This window comes from Mercenaria mercenaria, chromosome 3 (genome assembly GCF_021730395.1).
Source record: "Mercenaria mercenaria strain notata chromosome 3, MADL_Memer_1, whole genome shotgun sequence".
Classification (NCBI taxonomy): domain Eukaryota; kingdom Metazoa; phylum Mollusca; class Bivalvia; order Venerida; family Veneridae; genus Mercenaria; species Mercenaria mercenaria.
The window spans coordinates 49668571-49692900 of record NC_069363.1 but is presented as its reverse complement, the minus strand read 5'-3'; the positions used below and the strand labels follow the sequence as shown (position 1 = coordinate 49692900).

Here is a 24330-nt window from a genome sequence, read left to right as displayed (position 1 = left end):
ACAGACCTAGTTTTAGACGGCACGTGACCCAGTTTCGAACTTGACCTAGATATCATCAAGGTAAACATTCTGACCAATTTTCATAAAGACCCCATGAAAAATGTGACCTCTAGAGTGGTCACAAGCAAAAGTGTACGCACGGACGCACAGACGGACGGACGACGGACGCTGCGCGATCACAAAAGCTCACCTTGTCACTTTGTGACAGGTGAGCTAAAAATAAAGGAATATTATAATCGTTTACTGTTTGTATATGTAGATGGGAATAACCGTTTTGAAAGTAACTGTTTCGGTGGTAAGGAGGCTCTTCAAACCAGTGGTAGATTATTTTCCTGAGATTTTACAGACTGTAGAATAAGGAAAGCAAAACGAAACACTCTCTTTGCACTCCGCTGTATTTAAACGAAATTTAAACGAAGCGCATTAAATTAACGTCCGTGAACAGAAATGATGACACGCTGTTTCAAAGACGCCAAACTATAAAGTTACAGTTAAGTTTCATCATCTGTAACGTAAAGTTTTTTTTGTTTTTCTTTTTTTTCAAGTTATATACTATAAAATGGAAGAGCAACTATCAAGATATTTGACATAATAATACATAAGCAATGTATTAACAGCACGAGCGTCACCTGACATGGGGATGCCATTTACCGGAAACGCTAATCTGGTGCACAGGAGTAATTGTTTTCGTTTTTCAAGCAGCCTATTTTGAAATGAAGTCACACCAGTATAGTTTAGAGTCATATGACCAATAGGGATTAACGGAAAAGCTCATTTTCCGTCTGGGTATTTTTCTGATGTCAGCGGGTAAAATAACTTCCGTCTGGGAGAAAATACCATTATTGGAAACATAACAGAATATCTTTTATCCACATTTAATGTAGCTACCATTTTTATAATAAAATAATATTAACAATTGGGAAAAGGAACACAACTGAGAAAATACACTAATATGCAAAAATGCATCTAAACCATGAATATGTACATTGAAATCTTCAGAAGAAGCAAAGAAATGTTTTATAAAAAGTATACAAATAAAAATGCTGCATGAAAATGAAAGAATGAAATTATGTGTAGGTTTTAAATGGGGTGAATATGCTCATTACTATATGAAGTAAAGTCATTTTCAATATTAATCTTAACACGAAGTTGAATGAAACAGAATGAAATGAATAATGAAAGTACGTTAATGAAAGAAATTTACAGAAATGTTCCCAAATTAAAGTCTGCTCCTTACAGACGTAAATACTGCCAAATATTCCAGCAATTTTACATCACGTGCTGTACCGACTAGAGTTTATGTTCATGAGCCCATACTCCTCCCATTCACTGATCACTTTCACTCGTCTCTGCAGCAGGTGCTTCGGTGACAGCTTCTGCTTCGGGTTCAGCTGTTTTCTTTGATTTCTTTGGAGATTTCGCCGCTTTCTCTTTCTTCGCTTTTGTCTTTTTGGGGCTCTTTGTTTTCTTTGTGGTCTTTTTTGGTGAAGATTTGGCTTTTTGTGGTGTTGTTTTTGGACTAGCTTTTCCACCAGACGACTTTTTGGCCGGAGATTTCGTTTTCTTCGACGCCGCTTTTGGTTTCTTTACTTTTGTCAAACTGGCTTTCTTGGCCGGGGAGGCCGACTTTACTGCTTTAGGCTTTGACTGTTTCTCAGTAACCTTTTCCCCAAGCTTGTATGATCCTGAAACGAAAATGTATTTGATTATGAATATATAGTTACTATAATGAAATTAGCTACATTTTAGATTACAAAGAAAGAAAAGTAGTTTTGCCTTTTTGAATTCTGTAACGGTATTTATTTTTTACTTTTAACATGCAATTTCTTTTCTTTAATATCCCACTAAAAGTTTAATCTTAACAATTGCAGTAACAGTAACATCATCTTTGAGGTCTAAACAAAGTACTTTAGGAGCAACGCTACTGAGGATACATGAAAAACAAAGTATGTTTATGATGAGTTAAATCAAAATTACATGTCATACCTAGTAACATTTGTTAATAACACTTCTAGTTAACAACTGTTTTTGTGACATTACATAGCCATATTGTGTTTATCTATACATTTATTAATGTGTTATAATTCAAACCTAACAAACATTGCCATTTAATATACATTCAATGTATACATAAATTCTTTGAATTTATTGACATGACGTTAAATTTCATGTTCAAATTACTTGAGCATAATGTATTTCCATATAATATTTAAACTAAGTACGTTCAAGTTCCCTCCCCCCACCCCACCCTCCCAAAAAAAAAATTAACACATCCTACTTACCACATGCGCCGGATCCTTTCATTTGTTTCAGTTTTCCACTTTTAATTCCAGCTCTGAGAGACATTTTAATATGGTTGTTTACAAGTTTTTCATCCGGAAGCACGTTGTAATTCGCCATAATGTATTTAAGAATTGCTTGTCTTGATGACCCATTTCTTTCTTTCAGTGAGGCGATAGCTTCATTGATCATCTGACTATATTTTGGATGCAAGTCCGACACTGTTTTCTTCTGTTTTTTGTTCTGACTCCCAGCTTTTGCCTTGGGAGTCGCCTTCGTTTTCGGTGTTTTCGCTTTACTTGTCTTCTTCGCCGGAGATTTTACCTCCTCAGGTTTTGCATTATCAGTGTTGTCCGCTACAACTGGACTTTCCACAGCGGTATCAGCCATATCTAAATCCGGTCTGACTTCAGAATAAACACAATGAATATTATGCCTATGAGAAAATCACGTCTGGTTATATAGAGCTACGATAAGTTACTTTCAGTTTAAACCGCTTTAGTTATTTATAGCTCAGCGCGCGAACGTGATAGAGATCATTATACCAGGAAGGTCGCTCGCTGATAAATCGGTACAAATTTTCTTGTAAGTGTGCTTTCAAAATAACATATTATTCAAAATACTTTACCTGCGTGTTACGTTAACAAAATTCTTTTGATGCACATTGATTACCCAATGCCTTGTCTACCTCAAGCCATAGATTTTACAACATGACATAGTTTATTTTCTGCATTTAGACCAGTTAAAGTAACACACTCTCTTGTTAAAATCTGTCCAGATTTGGCAATTAAATGTAAATTTACAATTAAGTACAAAATGTCGCGTTGTTTAGTCTTGTCTGAATGTAGACATACCTTTGAGCAAAAGGTTTCAATTGTCAAACATTGCTTTTATCTGCATTTTCCTGCAGAAATATCAGTTTAGAATGACGACCCATAGCACAGTATGTTTTTTGCATGTACAATTGTGTACATGTCGGTAGTGCGCAGTAGCATGCATTAAGATGCACACCATTGATAAAACCGTTCACTTTTAACGAGATATGTGTCTTAGAAGCTAGTTAACTCTACATCGAACATTATTTTGTTGTACTATGAAGCTTGGGCGGAGTAAGACTATAAGATTATGATCACCACTCAAAATTATGTACGAGTTGATGCAATGATTTTATTTTATCAGTTTGTGATTTCTTTTATATTAAACTTTCGATTTATCAAAATTTATTATTAAGGGGATAAACCATGATGTTTTGATGGGAGATTGCATGTTGATTTGGCCTAGCATATATTTTTTAACTAAAGAGTGACTCAATGGTAATTACAAAACAACATCTATTTTAACAAGACTATTTCCTAGCATCTTAATTACTGTAAATAGTGAGCAGTGTTATGTAAATTAAAGCTTAATAGATACACCTCTATCTTAAGTTCTTAACTTTATGACATAAAACAACGTTTATGAAATGTTCCAAAAGCTGTTCATTTCATTATAAAATATGCTATCATAATTATATTGTTAAACTTAAACTTGTCTCGGTATTGTTATTTTTGGTCCGTTAGGACCATGGTTTCCAATCAACTTTACTATAATATAATTTCCAGCGTCAGCCAGTGGGTGAGCGTCCCGCGACTTTTCGTACCTAGTGGGAATAGAATGCACGCGTTCGATATTGCAGAGTCGTGGGTTCGATTCTGAGCTCGCGTTCATACACAATTTGGACGTAGTAAAAATCGTAAAAAGTACTAGTAGCTTCCTCGCTTGGCGCTCAGCATTAAGAGGATAGTGCTAGGACTGGTCAGCCCGGTGTCAGTATAATGTGACTGGGTGGGGTATCATGCCACGTGTCTACAGCGGGATATTCCAGTGAGGCAGCACTATAAAGTTGGGCATTGTGCTCACTGCTACAAGTAGACACCGTCGTTTATATGACTGAAAAATTGTTGAAAAAGACGTTAAACCCAAACACACACACACACCGGTGCTAGAGGGTGTGAGGGGTGTGGCACATTACATTACTATCTCATGAACAGACTGAGTCAAACCAAGTCTGCTTTTACTTTGCTTTGGTTGCATTCTTTAAATTGCTTCCAATCTTACAGTTTTTATCCTGTCTACATTGTGATGTCCTTGTTTTACAATCATTAAAACGTTATTTACTATCAAGAATTTACACGCAGTTAAAGTAAGATATATAGATGGTACATCTACATTTCTGGTTTTCTCATGTTTGTACAAATATATATAGCTTCCCCTGTCCACACAAATTTATTTAACTTCCCCTGATTATTGCAAACAAGTATATTTAGTTTACGACCAATTTCAAGTTCGCTACAATTTCACAGAATAAAAACAGATCGAATATGATTAATGAATCAATTTATATCATGTGCATGATTTGTATGTACCTACAAATATAAGATCTATTTGTTCTATTAGAGCAGACGGATCGATGCGGTTACACTTACTGCTGTAACGTTTGAGACGAAACGCCAACTTGTATCAGTTATTTCTCAGAATAATTTGGCAAATTGACAATTTTTTTCACAGTGGAAAAAACAGACCATAGTAATTGTAACGTTCCATGATTACTGTAGACTAGAAATGTGTCCATAGGACACGGTTACCTCAGCTATGTGAAAGTTCTGTGAATAATTGCCTTGTGTGATCTTTGCCTTTGATTTAGGGGTCTAAATTCTTTGGGTATTTATCTATGTGTACAAACAATACAAAAGGTATAGATCAAACAAGAGAAATTAGATCAAATATTTGACCTCTAAATGTGACCTTGACCTTTGAGCTAGAGGTCTGGGTCTTATATTGACCTTTTTGTTTGGGGTCTACCGGTAGGTCTTGCAAACAACACAATCTCATTGTCTTGTTGAGTGTTTGTGTCTAGTTACGTTGATATCCATCAATTCATACAAAAGTTATAGACAACGTAAGAAACATGATGTAATGTCGTTTACTCTCAAGTGTGACCTTAAGGTAGAGGTATGATTTCCAAACGGGAACGGTCTTGTTCTGGTTAATGTTTGTGTCAAATTATTTGAATACCCATGCATTACTAAACGAACAAGAAAAAATAAACTTTAAATCTTTTACCTTTAAGTGTGACCTAGCCTGGCTCCCTGGCACGGTATTTTTTTTATAAATACTGCTAAGATTTTATAAGTAAATTTTAAATGTCTAAGATACTACATTTTTATCTGATGGCTAAACCATACCTATGTTAGGAGCGAGGAGAAATAAAAAATGTCAATATAGAAAGAACCTGCGGGAGTTTCTTCCACTGTTACTGAAGGAAACCTATATATGAGAAATATGACAGAACAAATATAGGGACGGGAGCCAGTCTAAATGTGATCTTGATCTTTAAGCTGGTGATCTGGATGTTGTAAATGTTAATATGGTCGTTATTTGTGTCAAACTACATGTATTATGAAATCTGACGATGCACAACAAAATTACTCAGTTTTTATCTTTTTTGTTGACACTGCCACTGTTGTAAATCTTCAGTTGTGTTCTGAATCTATGATAATTTCATCTTGATCTGCTTTTAATTGTCCGTCTATGCTCAGATTATCTGTATTAAAATGTGCGGAACAAGCTTTACATTTTTACGATTTATTTGATAAAGCCGTCAGTATGTGTATTGTTGGTAAGGGAATTCATTCGACATTGAACATGCTGCATGACAATGAATATTGGGATGGAATATAGCTAAGTTAACATCTGCACCTGTCGTTACGCGGTATGCAGCAGCTGGAGGAATAATTTGTTTCCTTGTTACTAGACTGATGTCAGCTGCTTCCTATTGTGTAATAAGGACTGTTAACAAAGGACATGAAATGTAAAATACAAACAATTCAAGTGTATTTATAAAAAAGTTAACCTAGCGGATTTTATGCGTGTACGCATTGCCTTTTTAAAGGGCAGATTAACAAGAGAAAAACCATGTTGTGCCTGATGACATGGATCAGAGAACAACAGAAATACAAAGAAGCTACAAAATAATGGAACCGTATTTTCTTTAACGACGAATATCGCCTCATACAAAATTTGGCTGTTAATAATGTTTCAGAAATACTTTGTAATCGTTTGTCAATGGTTTGTCTTAGATACACAGAAAGGAAACGTACTGTAATGGTTTGTCTTAGATACTCAGAAAGGGAACTTTATTAATGACAAACGTGAATTGGTTTTACTACAGCAGAGAAAGGTGCGGAATGTTACAAGGCCATAACTGACACCAAAATCAAGACCACCAGATAACATTATAATTATATCAGCTGAATATACAATAATTTAGGGGAAATGTATTGAATTTGTAGTGTCTAACATGTCAGAAAGATGGTAAATGATCCTACAAATGTTTAGTATCACATTTCAACCGTTGATATACACGATTGTTATGAAGATCAAATTATTCAATTGTATTTAAGTGCCATAATTTAAAAGTGTCGCAGAGTTAAAACTAAAATGTTATTAACATAGATTCATACTGCAAATACGTGTTCCTCGAAAATATTGAGAGAGAGAAAAAAATGAATTCACACCGTTTGTTAATTTGATAAAAAGTATTTTATAAAACAAGTGTAAAAAAATAAATCTTTACCGAACTATAGTTCGCAGTTTCTGTTGCAGGTGTTGCCTTTAGAGTTGAAATGGTATTTTGAGCTGCAATTCTAAATTTTAACGACAAAGAAAGTAGATAGACAACAGTAAAATGATATGAAAATATTTGAAAATGAATATCAGATCTGTAGACAACAGTTTTACAGTAATAGGTATCAGGAAGTTAAATGAGAATAAATCTGATTTTTTCACAAAATGATATAAGTCAGGAAACAGAAATAAATGTATGAAATGTAAGTAGTCACACTATTTGTTTTTCTTTTCAGAACTTTTATACACTTTTGTAGACCTGTGATATAGTTGTGGTCATTTCTGTTAAAATATATTTTTCATTACCTAAAATAAAGCAGGTATTGTAAGTTCGCATCCTTAAAGGGGTGCACAGAGCTTTAAAAACAAAACGAGAAATATATAGAGAATAATGCTTTGTTTGTTTCAGCGTAGAAATGAAATATATTTAACGACTGAACACCAGATGTAATATTCTCATGACTGGCGTAGCCACGAGTGAAAATGAAAGCTATGGTGTTCATGGGTGAAAGATTATCATAGTTTGCTCTTGTATGTAATGCAAACAAATTTTCTTCTTAGGCGTAAAAATATTGTTTGTTTCCGGTATCCCGACCTACCCAAAATTTTCGCCCGACCCTAAATGTTTTATGGCCTTGGAGAATATCTTTATCAACTTTTTAACAAGAAGTTGCAAAACTGCACTTTCTATGCTTTAAACATGGTCAGTGATGTTATAAATCAACTTACTGATGCTCTAAAGGCATAACCCCATTATTTGTATTATTTTTTTGACACAAAAATAATTTCCGAAAAGTTTCTCTTAATAAAAGAAAATTCAAAAAATAATTCCGACCTAACTACCCTTATTTGTTTTAGCATGTTACTGGAAACAAAGAGTTTTTAAGGCCTTATTTCACGTTTGACTAAATTTAACCATTTTATAGTTTCTTACCAGTTAAAAATATATTATTTGAAAATACAGTCCACTCATATATATTTCGACAATTCACTGAAAAACATGTAATAGAAAGTGTATTGCAGGATGTCTAAATAGTGGAAAATACACAACGTTTTAATAAATTGTCTTTTATCAAATATTAAGATAACATCTGACAACCTTTCTTGCGCAAGTTATTGGTGCTTTATACCTCCGGAACAGTATTTGGTTGTATTAACTGATTGTACTTGTACTCCTTCGACATTCGCACTAGGAGCTATTGAGACGTATTTAACATTGACGAACGGAATGTGAAAAGTATTTACAAGCTTCGCTAAACAGTTCAAATATGTTACAAAAATTGTCTCGTATAGCTTATAGATCTAACAAAAAAGCTTTACAAGATACCTAATATCTGACATAGAATGCTACTACGAGTTTCTGCCCAGAGTTTCTGGTCTGTTCCGATGATGGTGTTGGGTGCTGGAGGTATAGGTACGAAGTCCAAAGTCTATCAAGACTGAGGTACCTATAAATTGATGATAAAGACAAATATATATATATGAAGTTGTTCTTCAAATGAAAAGTGCTTGATTTGTAGAAAAAAAAACAAGTCCAAAAGCCAGACTACAAAATGAGAATCCTAGACGACAGCATGCATTCATATGTAGCTCAAGTACTGCAGATGCTTTGACATAGCTCAAAAATCGCCGCTAAAGGTCCGGCCACCAAAACACTACTTCGCAAGAAAAGAATAGCTCTGTCTAGTGCAAAGCAGTGCTAATAATGACGGCTTGGTGTTATCCGAAACATAATGTATATAATAAAAATCAGAACAAGTTGCTTATCAGTTGCAGAAAGAGTCCCCAACTCCAGGGTTCTGATCCGAAATTAAAAAAAAAAACACAGTAAATAAAACTACCGAAATTGTCCCTATCCTAATATAAACAAGAGGGTCATGATGACCCTAATTATAATATAAATCGCTCATCTGAGTAATATGAGCCACATGTTTCAAATGGCAAACTGATGCTAAAATATTAGAAAGTAGGTCAGTAGGTCACATTCATGGTCACTGAAAGTCATTTTTAAGATCGGTATGCAAAACTGTACATGTCATCCAAATTTCAAGGTTGTATCTAAAAGAAACAAGAAAGTGGGTCAGTAGGTCAAGGTCACACTAAGGTGACACGTAATCACTTGGTAAATCAGGTAAATATAATTAAACAGTCTAGGAAATATGATCTGATAATTTTTGAAGTATTTTTCCTATATAACTCATATAACAAGTGACCACCAGAGCGGGGCCTCTTTTCACCCCAGGGGCATAATTTGAACAATCCTGTTAGAGGTCCACTAGGCAACGATACATACCAAATATCAAAGGCCTAGGCCTTGAACTTTCAGACAAGAAGATTTTTATTTTTTTCCCTACATAAGTCTTTGTAAAACTTGGGACCCCCGAGGCTGGGCCTCTTTTCACCCCAGGGGCACAATTTGAACAGTCTTCATAGAGGACCACAAGGCAATGCTACATACAAAATATCAAAAACCTAGGTCTTGTTGTTTCAGACAGGAAGATTTTTAAAGTTTTTTCCTATATAAGTCTATGTAAAACTTGAGGCCCCCGGGGCGGAGCCTCTTTTCAACCAGGGTAATAATTTGAACAATTTTGATAGAGGACCACAAAGCAATGCAGGACAACAAAGCAATGCTACATACCAAATATCAAAGGTCTAGGTCTTGTGGTTTTAGACAATAAGATTTTAAAGGGTTTTTTCCTATTTAAGTCTATGTAAAACTTGTGGCCCCCGGGACAGGGCTTCTTTTCAACCAAGGGGCAAAATTTGAACAATCTTGATAGAGGACCATAAGGTGATGTCACATGCCAAATATCAAGGCTCTAAGTCTTGCGGTTTTGGACAAGATTTTTAAAGTTTTTCCTTTCGGTTGAACAATTTTGAAAGGGGACCACCCAAGGATCATTCCTGTGAAGTTTGGTATAATTCTGCCCAGTGGTTTTCAAGAAGACGATTTTTTAGAAAATGTTGACGGACATACGACACACGACGGACGACGGTCACAAAAGATAAAGCCACACGTAAATGTTGTAATACATACAAGTAGTCAATACAAGCCCAAACACTCAAGTTAATTTAAAAAAAACAAGGCAATTTAGCTGTATCTAGTTGTCCTCTGCATTCATCCCTATCAAAATGAATCTCCTGTAACATTTCGTATAACTGTTGTCAAAGTTCATATGTACTACATTCACCCACAACTTTCTGACTTACTTGAAGCCGTGATCAATATGTCTCGTTGCTATGATAAGGGTCATACGTTGTACACCACAAGTTCGGAGCTAAACTCACAGTGGGTCTCTTGAGTCACGATACCAAAACTACCCATCTACATCGTACATTGCCCATGTTCATGAATATATATGGTTGGCTGACTTCTTACCTTTTCTATTTTTTTTCTTGAAGAAAGCTCTTCCATTTTCTAATATTTTCAACAAAGTATTCAAATAAACTTTACATATTTCTGTTGCAGACAACACAAATGCATTGGGAGAAAAATGTCTTAGAAAAAAAACATGTAATTTTCTTTCTATTTAAAATTTGCAATAATTCAAACTTTTAACATACTTTTCTAGTTTTTCCACATAAGTTCCGATTTCTGTTTATACGAGTAACTTGCATACGGCAGTTTAGGTTGATATATCCAAAACTTAATGCACAGTTAATGTGTGTCTACTTTCAGTTCCTCTTCGTCTTGGAGATACTCCTGTCACTTTTAAGCACATTGAATATGTAGAAAAAAGTTCATTTTCTGTCATTTCTATTAGTAATTATAGTATATAATAAAAAATTAATTATTATACCATCAGAAACATCCCTTGAGCTGCAGGAAAAGTCATAGTAAATGCCGCCATGATGGTTTAGTTTTCTCGTTACCAAATTTAAACAGCAAGTACAACGTTTAGCAAGAAATCCATGTTTTTCTGTTAGAAATGTGCATGCTATATGCAAGCTGTACATTCTACTAATATCTTAACGTTTTAAGAATACCAAAAAGGGTAGACTGATCAGAAGTTGATAAATCAAATGGAAGAAGAACTCAGTAATTCTAAAGGCAGTCGTCTTTAAGTTAACTATGTTTCTTCTGTCTCACTGAAAACATATACGTTCTGGCTACTTTGGATGTATTATCTGTAATACATGCGTGAATCGAACTGATACCGCATGAGACCAACAAAAACAAATAAGAGTTTGCTGTCAAAGTAGTGAAAATGGTGATACAAGCATGAGCTAAGATCCCTTAAAAGTCGTTTTTGCATAATGTTACTTAGGACAGGACTTTTGCTTTACTCCTATACTACTTGCTAGCTTTGAATAAAACTGTATAGGAATGTCCAGTAAAAAACGAAAACAATGCCAAAGATCAGTAAGAATAGTTAGGCCTCTCCTTGAAACCATAAACCATGCAGCGGTATATGAAAGCATCTGTTAATAATTGAAATTTTCACAAGCAGGCCAGAAGGCACTCAGTCCTAATGTGCTTTAAGAGCAGCCTATCCGTTAGACACAATCAGAGAAAGCGTAGCGTTTAATTGTTAAATGGCTACAACCAAACATGTGTCTCCGATTTTTCTGGTCATAACCTCTTTTAAACAAAGCGTATTGTTATTCTACCAAATTGCCATGACCTGGAATTTTACACAGTTTTGTAAACAGCATCTCCATAGAAATAAGGTTTTGACATACCTTCTCACAGAAGTGTCTTTAAAGTACCATTTAATTTTAAAACAAGTCTAAATAACTATTGCCAGTTATATTGAAACGGCCATGTCTGAGCCCATAAACTTAAAGTCTAGGAAATTACCATTAAAATTTTACCCTAATTCTTTCTCCTTTTGTCTATGCTAGAAATTATATGCAATCTAAATAACTATTCTTGATTCTAATATTAATAAATAAATGCTGAATTCCCTTGAATGTTCCCTCCTTGTCCGCCATCTTATCTTAGTTCATGGAGAATGCCATACTGGCGAAACGCAGCAGCCCTCGACCAGTTCTTAGTATATATTGGCCGCAGACACCGAACTTTGTCTCTTTTGGTTCAAAATAATTCAGGAAGCTTAATGAATTAACTCTTGACATCCCCTTGCATTGACTGACGCATCCGATCTTTTTCGACAGGTACAGTTTCCTTGTGTAATTTATGATCCGCCATTGTTCCATTTAGTAAGCTTAAATTCCCACGTAAAGGGTTACGCATAATAGAAGAGGTCGGAGTGCTTATAAAGAAGTGATTGGTTTGCACGCTAGTGGTATATTAATACGATTAAGGCCTGTGAGGCGATAAGGTATTTTTACATAAAAGGTACAAACTTAGACATCGGTCAATCATCCCTGTCAAGGCAGATTTCAGAGTCAGGCATATTTCCGTGTGTATAGCCTCGGAAAAGGAGCAGTCATATTCATGTTGCATGAAACAAGTATCTATTGATGCTAACTACTCACAGTCTATTTTTTCTTCTTACAACAAACTATAACTCAAACCTAACAATATCAATTATATTTTACAAAAAAAAAATATTGAATAAATATCCGATGAATATATAATGGTTACTATGGTATATATAAAACATAACATCTACATAATAAGATATGTTTCAAATAGAAAGAAAAATATTCTAAATTATGGATAAACATGTTTCGGCTTTTTAATAACTTTATCAAAGACTGAATGAATAAGTTATATTGATTATTGTAACATTGACATGCCATAATATGATCCACAATGGTATTATTTTGAAACACAATATGAAATAAGGAAAATAACTACACTTAACAAATGTCCTAATGCAACACTTGATACATTGCGATAATCTTTAAAAGGAGTGATAAAAACTAATTAAAATATTTAGCATACGTTTAGAAAAAAATGTGCTGTTACTGACATGTCAAAATTTTGTAAAATCAAAACTCGCAATTATTTAATTATAAGCAATTCACGATCTCCATTCGTTTGAAGTAGACACTCATTTATCGCACTTTTTAAACGAGCGAATTGCAAAGCAAGAATAAAAAATCTTAACAAAAACAGAAAAAAATCGTTATTCTACCAAACGCAATAAAATCAATTATAATGGCAATGTTCATGTTTATATTTAGTATTTACAGCTTAGCCGCGAAAATAATATGGCTTGACAGCGGATACTTACAGTGTTCCATCATGCGTCAGTTGCAGACTTTTATTGTCTGTTTGCAAGCTTTTTGCCTGATATTAAGGTTTGTCCTCAGCGAGATAGAAAGGATGATTTTAGTGAAAAATGCTTTACTTGAAGCTGGCTGCTAAATACCTTTTCCTTATTTTAACTAATATTGTTTCAATAAATAAATAAATAAATAAATAAATAAATAAGATGAGAACCAGACCGTACCTACCAAAATGACATACTGCCCCGGCAATTCCAAAATGCGCCCTTTTTAACAGAAAGTGTAGCCAAGTTGTATTTTTCTGATATAAATTCTTACCTGGTATAAACTTGCTGACTAACTGAAACATGCACGATTTGCTCGAGCACAATACACGTTTCCAAACATGTATAGGGTCACACAGTATACATGGTGACCTAAAGATAAATATATGTAAAATAAGAAAATTAATAAATGGTTGAAAATTAGTAAGGAAATCTTTACGAATGAATATGTTATTACAAAATGAAGTGTTTAAAGATTTTTAAACGAATAAAATGAAAAGAAAATATCCCACTCGCTTCGTGAAGAATGCACCCGCCTCTCAAAAAGTCAAAACTGTGAAAAAGCCCTCTCATTGCTTCATCTTTTTGAATATTTTCCAATGGATTATTAATCAGTTTGCAATGGCCTTAAATATAGTTATTTATTCCAAATCGAACTGTAAATATTAAGAATTTCTACATTCATACCCAATTTAAAAGATGGCTAAGACATTCTTAAATATACACAACAAGTTATAATATTATTGAAACGCATTTATTGATTCCTGAGCATTAAAATATCATCAGATAAACTTGATGGTGGCTTCGACTTCTCCTGTTGGGATCTTGTCCTTGTTCTTTTTTGTACTAAATATAAATAAACAGCATTTATTTTGTCACAGCGACTTTATATATTGTTCTTCCCTTATATGGACATTGCCAGATTGTAACAACTACAGGATAATTATCTTTTGGTAGGCCATGGTATAATTATCAATGTGGCAATGATAAAGTGTATACATTGAATGAAAGGTCCACATGCAATTACATTTATTGCAATTTAACAATAAATGGTAATGGCTATAAAGATACATGAAAAGAATATGACGTCAATGTGCACAAACATATATGTAGAATAAGTACTGAAGATATAAAAACATGTTGTAATGTGCTGAAGCTATTTATGTACATGTCTATTTTTTAGCATTTTGATCGTTAATTGTAAGGACTTTATATTATCTAATAAAATTCATATAAATGTGAGTACCAGATGAAATCCGCACTACAATACTATTATTAATATTATTATTAATATGTCAAATTTTAAATCACTGAACACAATAAATATAAGATTGATCATTTTAAATCTCATTGGCGTTTGTTTATAGGGAACACCACTTAATAGCAATTTTCCGTGGTAACTAAAAAGTGAACATATTTTCTTATATGATAATAGCTCGAGAATATATGTATGTCGAGAACACATGACGTCAGGATACCCCCTGTTCAGTAACGTTCTGAACTATGTTTGGAATGAATGAGAAGTAAAGTTTTGATTATCTTACATTCTTAAACTATTTAGGTAAATCAGGAAAGCATCATAAGAAAATATAACACTTTTCCTGCGATCTATTAAGAAACGCTCCGTGTGCTTTCCAGACTTACTTTGCGGTGTTTAAATTGCGTTGGGTACCATCTTTTCTCAAGATGGCGACTTTCTGAGAGAAAAAATAAATAAAACAAAATTATTGTTTGATAGCTTTCAATAATGTTTGGAAAGAAAAAAGGAGAAGCACCTCCTCCACCCAGAAGAAAAGGTGCTGAACTAATGTCTCAGGTAACTGTCATTTTCTACATATGTCCTGCGCTGACTCATTTTCATGTGGCTAATTTGACTGAGTTGGGTGGGGTAGGTAGCAGTCTGGGATTTTCCAAAAATGAATGAAAATCTTGGAATTAAATTCTTCAGATCGTTGAATAATACGTGTTAGGTGTTTCCTGTTCGAACATGTTTGGCATAAATGCTGTTAGTCAAAATAATTTGATGGTCAGATTGTTTTAATATTTGTGACAGGCGAATGTGTCACTTTATGTACCACTACCAGACACTTTATGTACCACATATACGATATATATTGGATGATCATTTTTGTTTTGATTTGATGAAAATGTTTTATTTTATGTTACTTGAAATGTTTTTTACTAAATATAAATGTTAATTGTCATAATTAATAAGGTAAAATTATATGCACATACAGTAAAAATGTTAACAACATTCTATGGTCTTAAGCTGATTAAATCAAAGTTGTTTTCACAGGTAATTATCACATATTGACAGTGCTACACAATGAGATACAATTACTATAATTATAATATATAGGTGGTACACTAAGTGTCAAAGTGGTACATAAAGTGTCTGGTACATAAAGTGACTGGTAAATAAGGTGTCGCATCCGTGACAGGCAATCTTACTATCAAAACTTCGAAGGACCAAAATAATGGAGGATGAACCACAGTACACAGTCATGTAAACTTACTGGTTTTATCGCTTGCGCATATTGCATGTAGACCTTTTTAAACGTTACTCTTGTACAGTATATACATAAGTTTAAATCCCCAGAAAATTCGTAATTTTGGAAATTGTTATTTTTGTTTATTTTAAATTTTTATTATTTTGGAAGTGTCTAGGAGTACATTTACATCTACGGAGATACTCCCAACAATCAATTTCTGATCATAACTGGAAGTCGGGAGTATGGATCTGTACCTCTAGAATCACATTCTGATCCATACCTCTAGACAAGACTGTTAGGGGCTGACTACTAGAGGTACGGACCTCATTATCTCTGATATGTGGGATTGTTTACATACTACATTTTGTTGAAAATGAAATATCAAATAAGATGTAATCAGTATTCTGATTAGTCACCTTCAACTTAAATCTAAATGGTATACAGCAGGGCTTTTTTTAAGGAGTTGGGGAAGACGCTGGGTGCTGGTCAAATGGTGAAAAATCACGCGAAAGAGGCCAAATTGGGGAAAACTCACAATATTATATCCATCATGTGATACTGCTTTTACAGTGTATATACAGTGTAAAGAAACCTGTGATTTTCCTCTCCATTTTCGCGTTTTCAAATCACCGACCAAAACGAAACTAAATTTCGTCTAGACACTTACATTAGTCATTAGATTTTTTACAGCAATTCAGATTTTAAGTTATCCTATTTCAGGGATCAAATTTAATTTTTCTCCCACTAACAATGCAGTGCCATTTTTTCCACTAGCAACATGGTTGGTTCCACTTGGTTATCTGGTTTCATAATTAATGTTCAGCTCCGTTTCCAACGTTTTCACGGTTCAGGCAGGCCAGGACTTTCTAGTTTCAGAAGAACAAACCAAAGTGCTCGATGATTCTTTGGACTTTTGGCTGGACACAGAAGTTTTAAGTTCTTTCAGGTCACTGCCCATGGTGTCGCTAGAATTTTAAGTATCCCTTGTCCTTTTTCGCCTAAATAAACCTGTGATTTTCCTCTCCATTTTCGCGTTTTCGAATCACCGACCAAAACGAAACTAAATTTCGTCTAGACGCTTACTTAGATATCCGATAATTTCATTTTTAATAGCGACAGGCGTCTTCAAGCGGTCACATGTTTATTGGTAAAATAACTACCCCAAAGGAGCTTTCAAAGAGCAAAGGACAGTTTGAGCGAATTCGCCGATTATCAAACATGATTGCGAAAATATTCAAGTGCCATGATTTCCTACTCGGATTTTTTTATTCTCACTCGAATTTCAAGAGTTAGTGACCGCTTAATTCGATCCCTGAAACATAAGAATTGGAGATTGGGGAAAATTGATTTTTTTGGGGAAAATTGATCTTTTGTGGAAAAATTTTCCAAAGGGGAAGACGCCGACTATTGGTGTCACTTTCTTAGTAAAAAAAAAACCCTATACAGATACCCTATTGTTTACATTTTCTTCCGAATGTAAATGACTGAGGAACTCCAAATGAAAATAAGTATGTTACTTGCCGATTAATTTATATCAAAATAAACTGTTGATAACAGATTAACAAATGTAAATGACTTATATTGGACATTCAGCAGAAAGAAAAAACTGTTAAAAAAACTTTATGACATGACAAGGCATATGAACCTATTCAGGGCGTTCGGTTGACCTGAGGTCCCAGGTTTTGACCCGCGAAAATCGAGAAAAACTCGTATTTGACCCGCATAAAATATGCCTTGTGCGTCGGCTTGACTCGCGGAAATTTACTTTGATGCGTCTCATGTTCGAAAGTTCTGTCCCTTGTCAATCAAAATTTCAATATTGTTCGCCGGCACAAGCGGAAATATGGCAGTAGGCAGAGCGTCGTATATTAATTAGCTACTGACAGATGTCAGTCACGCCATGCGCCGACTGACACTTCAGTCACGCCACGCGCCGACTGACACGTTGATCATCTTGCGGTTTGTATTTAGTACAATAATGCCTTGTCATTATCAAAGATGTTTATTGATCAATGTGTAAAAGTTAATTGATAATCAATGCAGCCTTAGATTATTGTGTTTGTACCACTTGTTAATTATTTTGTGTGCTTGATACGATTATATGAGCCGATCGACCATCACGGTCTATAGCAAATTTATTATCATTGACGAGGCTTTGTTTAGACCAAAACAAATTAAATGCTTTAAATAAGCAGAAATTATACATGGTATGATGAAAAAATGAAATTTAAAACAGTTATTTTTTCAAGAATTTTAAATGTTTACTTTCGTTTTCCATATTTGTCACTCGTTTTCGTGACCGCCATTTTTGGACATTTTTATTATTTCTTACAAGATTTTTCTAGTACAATCTGAATAAAAAGCTAATAAAAAGTCTGCATTTAAAAAAAATATGATTACTTTTGCCAAAGCAGCTCTTATTTAGAAGAATTTGCCGAGAATAAAAATCATGCAAAGCACCAAACCCCACCCACTTTTAGGCAATGTGCAAAATAAGACAACTAAAATATGAATTGCTTAAGAAAATCTGTTATGAGTCTGACTAATGTACTTGTTTTAGGTATGACGGTATTAAAAACATTTCTACACTGTAGACTTTGACAATTTAATATGACTCTAAGAAGTTCTTTGAGTCATATTAAATTGTCAAAGTCTACAGTGTTTTATTTTACTTTTCCTTTCTTTCACTTGTTGCCAGACCATGTTCCTTGTTTAAAATAATCCAAATCCTATTGAAAGCACAGAAAAAACAATATGTCGACCATAATGCAAGAGCACCGGCTAACTTCGAATGACATCACTATTGTAAACAATGTATTCTTCCGCAAACTTTCCCAGCATCCTCAGCTGTCGCTAAGCAAAATCACAAAACTACATATAACTATCTTCCATATATCTGACCTCTTCTAAAATACTCTAGAAGGATATTATTACTGATTAAATTGAAAATTAAAGCAATACCTAGCATAAAAATGCCTTTTTTATCCCCAAAAATTTTTGAACTGTAGTACATGTATAATAGTGTCAGGGACTACATTCGAGTGGACCACGGAGGAATACTGGCGCATTACTACCATCATACCTTTAGATAAAGTCTGTGGGAGCTGCATTAATAACAGAATACATATAGCCTGGAAAGCTGATCTTGACCCTTGAAAATCTGATTTTGACCCTTGAAAATTTAGGCTGAAGAGTCAATGACTCTTGAGTTTCAGAACCTACCGAAAGCCCTGCTATTTTTGTTATTATTTCACAATAAATAATTGGCACAGACAATTTGTTTCACAAGTGAAGGAAAATTTTCAGTGTATCTTCTAATGGTTATCAAATTAATATGCGGAAAAAAATGAATACATTATTATCTTTTTAAAAAAAAAGATTGGTCAAAACGTAACTTAACCTTATTTTGTGCCAGTTTGATTCCTTGTGATTTATCAAAGTTTGGTATTCCTCGGTTATTTACGTTTCGAAAGAAAATGTTAACAATTGGGTGGATGCTGGTATCCGTGAACCATTTAGATTTGTTTTAGGTGAATATTTGTTAAATCATATCAGATATTTTATTCTCAACAAAATTTAAAATATACATAATCCTAAACATGTTGGAAATGGAGGTCCATACCCTTAGACAACCCCTAATAGGATTGTCTAGAGGTACAGACCCATACCTCTAGAATCAGATCCGTAGACAATTCCATAATTTTTACATAAATCAATGAGGAATTTAATCCCCTTTTGACACGTAAGTTTTATTTTAATTTATCTCATATTCTCAACAAAATCAGCATTTAAACCCAAATCGGCAATGCTGACAATTTCCTCCACTACAGAATTTGAGTATTTGACGCGAGTGGAGATATTGCCCATTTATAAGAAAAATAATTCAATGTTTCCTAGGATCGCGTCAAATTTGTCAGACTAAAATGCTGTTATCAACAGTTTTTTGTTAATGATAACCGGAAGCAAAGCTATGCGACTTTGGGTATTCTAGGAGGAAGTGTCTTGGGGTACATGGGGTATGATCCGTCCCTTATATGTTACTCATACTCATATGTATGTGCATATATATGACTCATACTGTGACCTTACAGATAAATTTAAAACTTAATTGATCTTTGGTATTCCTGTATGAACCCATTTTCCAGATTTCTCAAGAAAATGTTAATTATGCATTTAGAAATTCAACACAACACCAAACAAACAGTATCGTTTGCTGTGGGGAGATAAATTATTCAACCGATAGAGGTTTCTATATCTCCCTACCTTCTGTTTTTAGATTAAAATTTTGCAAATTTAAATGCTCATTTGCTTGAAAAAAAAAACGAAATCCCCTTTCCACATACTGCAGAAACTGATGCTCTGTATTTGTAGATGGGAATGGGTGGTTTAGGAGATTTTGAAGCTCAACTGTATGGGGACATAGATAATGATGAAGATCTAGAGGCAGAGTTAATGGCTTTACAGGGAAAACCACAGCCAGCAAAGAAAGCTAGACCAAGAGGTAAGGGACAGATGTTCATGTTTTCTTTAATCTTGATGAGGAACATAAAAAAAAAAAAGCAATCAAGTCTGTAGTTGAGCTGAGTCTGCTTTTCTTGTTTCCCTGAATTTGAGGTAAAAATGCATATTTAAATTGAAAGGGAGAAATAAGAGAAGGAAACTGGTACCTTTTACATTTTTGTCGAGTCCACTGTAGGATGGTAATTTCTTTTTCATTTCTAAACATTGCTCAGAATGTTTAACTCCTTTTAAATCACTGCTTTTATACTTTTCATATATATTTTGCAAAAATTCATATATTAGTTATTTCATGCCTGTTCAAAAGTAACAAGTTTTTGGAGGATTTCATTTTACAACAAGGAATCAGATCTCTGAACAATTACATAACTGGGTAACTAGATTAAAAAGATACTTGTAAGCTGTACCTTAAAGTAAGTTTCAGATATTAAAGCTTCTCCACAGACAAGTCATGATTTTCTGTTTCTTCATCCTGTCACAGGGGCCAAGATGTATGAATATATTTGTACAGCTCAAGGCACTACTTTTCTTTCAGGCAGTGATTAATCTGGATTGGATTTCGTATTAAATTGTAAGGGTAGGACAGTTTATTTAGGTTTTAATCATAAGATTGTACTGAACTTAAATGTAACTGTTTTATACCATACCTACCTGCTTACCAAAAGATTTTTCATAAAATTATTAAAAGTATCACTTACAAATTAGGTTAACATAACATGGAACTGTTTAATAGGTCCAGTGGGTGCTGCAGACTTTGATCAGATGATTGCAGCCAGTATGAAAGATCTTGATGATGAAGAATTGTCAGATACTGAAGATCCTGAACTGCTGGTATTCCATAATATGTCTTCCTTTTTTGGTAGTCTGCAAATTATAACCCAGTAATTATCAGTATTTGAAGTGGTTTGTAGCTCGACTTTTCAAAGAAAAAGTAGAACCATTGCACTCACCCCAGCGTTGCCGTCGCCATTGTTAAAGTTTTTGATCAAGTCAAATATCTCTGTTACTATCAAAGCTACCGGTATTGACTTGAAACTTAAAATAGTTATTTACCATCAAAGTCTGCACAAGGAGAAACAATCCCCATAACTCTTATTTCAATTTTGACAGAGTTATGCCTCTTTTTAACTTGGAATTTTTTGGTTAAAGTTTTATCAAGTTTTAACTTGCAAAGCTCTAATTCAGAGTCAAGCACTGAGAAAAGTCGAGCGTGCCGTCTTACGGACAGCTCTTGTTATTAAAGCTGTAGACTTTTCAGTTAGCAATTTTTTCACTTAGATTTCATGGTTTCTGCTGAAACTTGGTAAGAGCTGTTGTTAACCTACCCGCAAAGTTTGAGGAATGGTATGGTAGAAAAAGATTTATAGCAAAGTTAAATATTTCAAATATCAAGTGGAAATCAGAAATCAATTACACCATTTATCAGAGTTAAGTTTTTGACTTGCTGTAAATTAACTATAATTGTATTTTCTCAAATTTTTCTGAAAGTCTAGCATAAAATGCCACATAGCCTGCAATTTTAGTTGGTTAAGAACTGCAGCTTAAACATAAAGACTATTTCCCTGTCTATCAGAGTGAATTGCAAGAGCTTGAAGGTGGCGGAGCAGATGAAGATATTCCAGAGCCAGCCAGTGCTCCGACCTCGTCAGGTAGTGGTACGGGTATGGTAGCCTTGCTAGAGGACAGATTACAGAACTACAAGGATGCTGTAGAAGCAGCTAAATCTGTGGGAGATACTTCAAAACAGAGGAGAACTGATAGAGGAATTAAGGTAATTTCTGGAATAAAATGATATGACAGTATGCAAAATACTTCAGAAGTCTTCCACAATAACAATATTTCCATTAAATTTGTAACCCTAAAGCTCTTTTTCAGATGTTACCTAAAGAAAGTGCTTTAAATGAAGTTCAGAATGTTTAATGTGTTGTGTCTAAAGTAGATAAGATGTCAAAATGTATTAACAGATATTATAGACATATGTTAAGTACCATCATACCCTTACTGGTGTCATTGCAAACAACTCTAGAAGAAGTGTTAGTGTGAAAATTATTGCTATGTATTTATCAAGTGCATTTACATTACTTATATATGTCATGTTTTATTAGCTCACCTGTCACAAAGTGACAAGGTGAGCTTTTGTGATCGTGCGGTGTCCGTCCGTGCGTCCGTCCGTCCGTCCGTAAACTTTTGCTTGTGACCACTCTAGAGGTCACATTTTTTTCATGGGATCTTTATGAAAGTTGGTCAGAGTGTTCATCTTGATGATATCTAGGTCAAGTTTGAAACTGGGTCACGTGCCTTCAAAAACTAGGTCAGTAGGTCTAAAAATAGAAAAACCTTGTGACCTCTCTAGAGGCCATATATTTCATGAGATCTTCATGAAAATTGGTCAGAACGTTCATCTTGATGATATCTAGGTCAGGTTTGAAAGTGGGTCACGTGCCATCAAAAACTAGGTCAGTAGGTCAAATAATAGAAAAACCTTGTGACCTCTCTAAAGGCCACATTTTTCATGGGATCTGTATGAAAGTTGGTCTGAATGTTCATCTTGATGATATCTAGGTCAAGTTCGAAACTGGGCCCATGCGGTCAAAAACTAGGTCAGTAGGTCTAAAAATAGAAAAACCTTGTGACCTCTCTAGAGGCCATATATTTCATGAGATCTTCATGAAAATTGGTCAGAATGTTCACCTTGATGATATCTAGGTCAAATTTGAAAGTGGGTCACGTGCCGTCAAAAACTAGGTCAGTAGGTCAAATAATAGAAAAACCTTGTGACCTCTCTAGAGGCCATATTTTTCATGGGATCTGTATGAAAGTTGGTCTGAATGTTCATCTTGATGATATCTAGGTCAGTTTCGAAAGTGGGTCACGTGCCATCAAAAACTAGGTCAGTAGGTCAAATAATAGAAAAACCTTGTGACCTCTCTAAAGGCCATATTTTTCATGGGATCTGTATGAAAGTTGGTCTGAATGTTTATCTTGATGATATCTAGGTCAAGTTCGAAACTGGGTCAAGTGCGGTCAAAAACTAGGTCAGTAGGTCTAAAAATAGAAAAACCATGTGACCACTCTAGAGGCCATACTTGTGAATGGAACTCCATAAAAATTGGTCAGAATGTTCACCTTGATGATATCTAGGTCAAGTTTGAAACTGGGTCACGTACCTTAAACAACTAGGTCAGTAGGTCAAATAATAAAAAAACCTTGTGACCTCTCTAGAGGCTATACTTTTCATGGGATCTGTATGAAAGTTGGTCTGAATGTTCATCTTGATGATATCTAGGTCAAGTTTTGAAACTGGGTCAACTGCGGTCAAAAACTAGGTCAGTAGGTCTAAAATTATTAAAATCTTTGACCTCTCTAGAGGCCATATTTTTCAATGGATCTTCATGAAAATTGATCTGAATGTTCACCTTGAAGATATCTAGGTCAGTTTCGAAACAGGGTCACATGCGGTCAAAAACTAGGCCAGTAGGTATAAAAATAGAAAAACATTGTGACCTCTCTAGAGGCCATATTTTTCATGAGATCTTCATGAAAATTAGTGAGAATGTTCACCTTGATGATATCTAGGTAAAATTCAAAACAGGGTCACGTACCTTCGAAAACTAGGTCAATAGGTCAAATGATAGAAAAACCTTGTGACCTCTCTAGAGACCATATTTTTCAATGGATCTTCTTGAAAATTGGTCAGAGCTTTTATCTTGATAATATCTAGGTCAAAACTGGGTCACATGAGCTCAAAAACTAGGTCACTATGTCAAATAATAGAAAAAACGACGTCATACTCAAAACTTGGTCATGTGGGAAGAGGTGAGCGATTCAGGACCATCATGGTCCTCTTGTTTATAAATTGCCACTTGACCGTGTTTCAGACTATACAAGATTTACTGAAGAAAGCCAAGCAGGGTAAACCTGTAGATGAGGATGATATTCCTCCGCAGGTAGCTGTCTCAGTGGCGAAACGTGCCCAACCTCCACCCCCGGCTACAGATCCAACACCCGTACCCATGTTCAGGCCAACTATACCAGACGAGGCGCCCAAACCAACACCTGCCCCAAGAAAAGCAGCACCACCCCCTCCAGTGCAAGTACAGGAGCCCAGTACTTCAGGAGCGTCTTCACAAGGTAAAATTTTGTCTAAAATGCCTTTTGAAAAATACTGTTAGAAATGTAAAAAACAT

General features: G+C 34.6%; 2 protein-coding genes across 5 annotated transcripts in view; one reads left to right on the top strand and one right to left on the bottom strand.

The window, feature by feature from the left end:
• Positions 1 to 861: 861 nt before the first annotated feature.
• Positions 862 to 2764, bottom strand: LOC123524855 (histone H1-delta-like). The gene is made up of 2 exons (XM_045303377.2): positions 2283 to 2764; positions 862 to 1685 (listed from the first exon to the last, which is right to left on the bottom strand). Exons 1-2 carry the CDS (start codon positions 2668 to 2670, stop codon positions 1327 to 1329), a joined length of 747 nt encoding a protein of 248 aa, XP_045159312.2. The 5' UTR covers positions 2671 to 2764; the 3' UTR covers positions 862 to 1326.
• A 12038-nt stretch (positions 2765 to 14802) lies between these two features.
• Positions 14803 to 24330, top strand: part of LOC123524854 (coiled-coil and C2 domain-containing protein 1-like) — a 48406-nt gene continuing 38878 nt past the window's right edge. For all 4 annotated transcript variants that reach the window (XM_045303372.2, XM_045303373.2, XM_045303371.2 and 1 more), the window contains exons 1-5: positions 14803 to 14949; positions 19997 to 20126; positions 20877 to 20974; positions 21717 to 21914; positions 24022 to 24274. In XM_045303372.2, the coding sequence (XP_045159307.2) occupies positions 14881 to 14949; positions 19997 to 20126; positions 20877 to 20974; positions 21717 to 21914; positions 24022 to 24274 (748 nt within the window). In that variant the 5' untranslated portion in view covers positions 14803 to 14880. The remainder of the gene's footprint in view (positions 14950 to 19996; positions 20127 to 20876; positions 20975 to 21716; positions 21915 to 24021; positions 24275 to 24330) is intronic.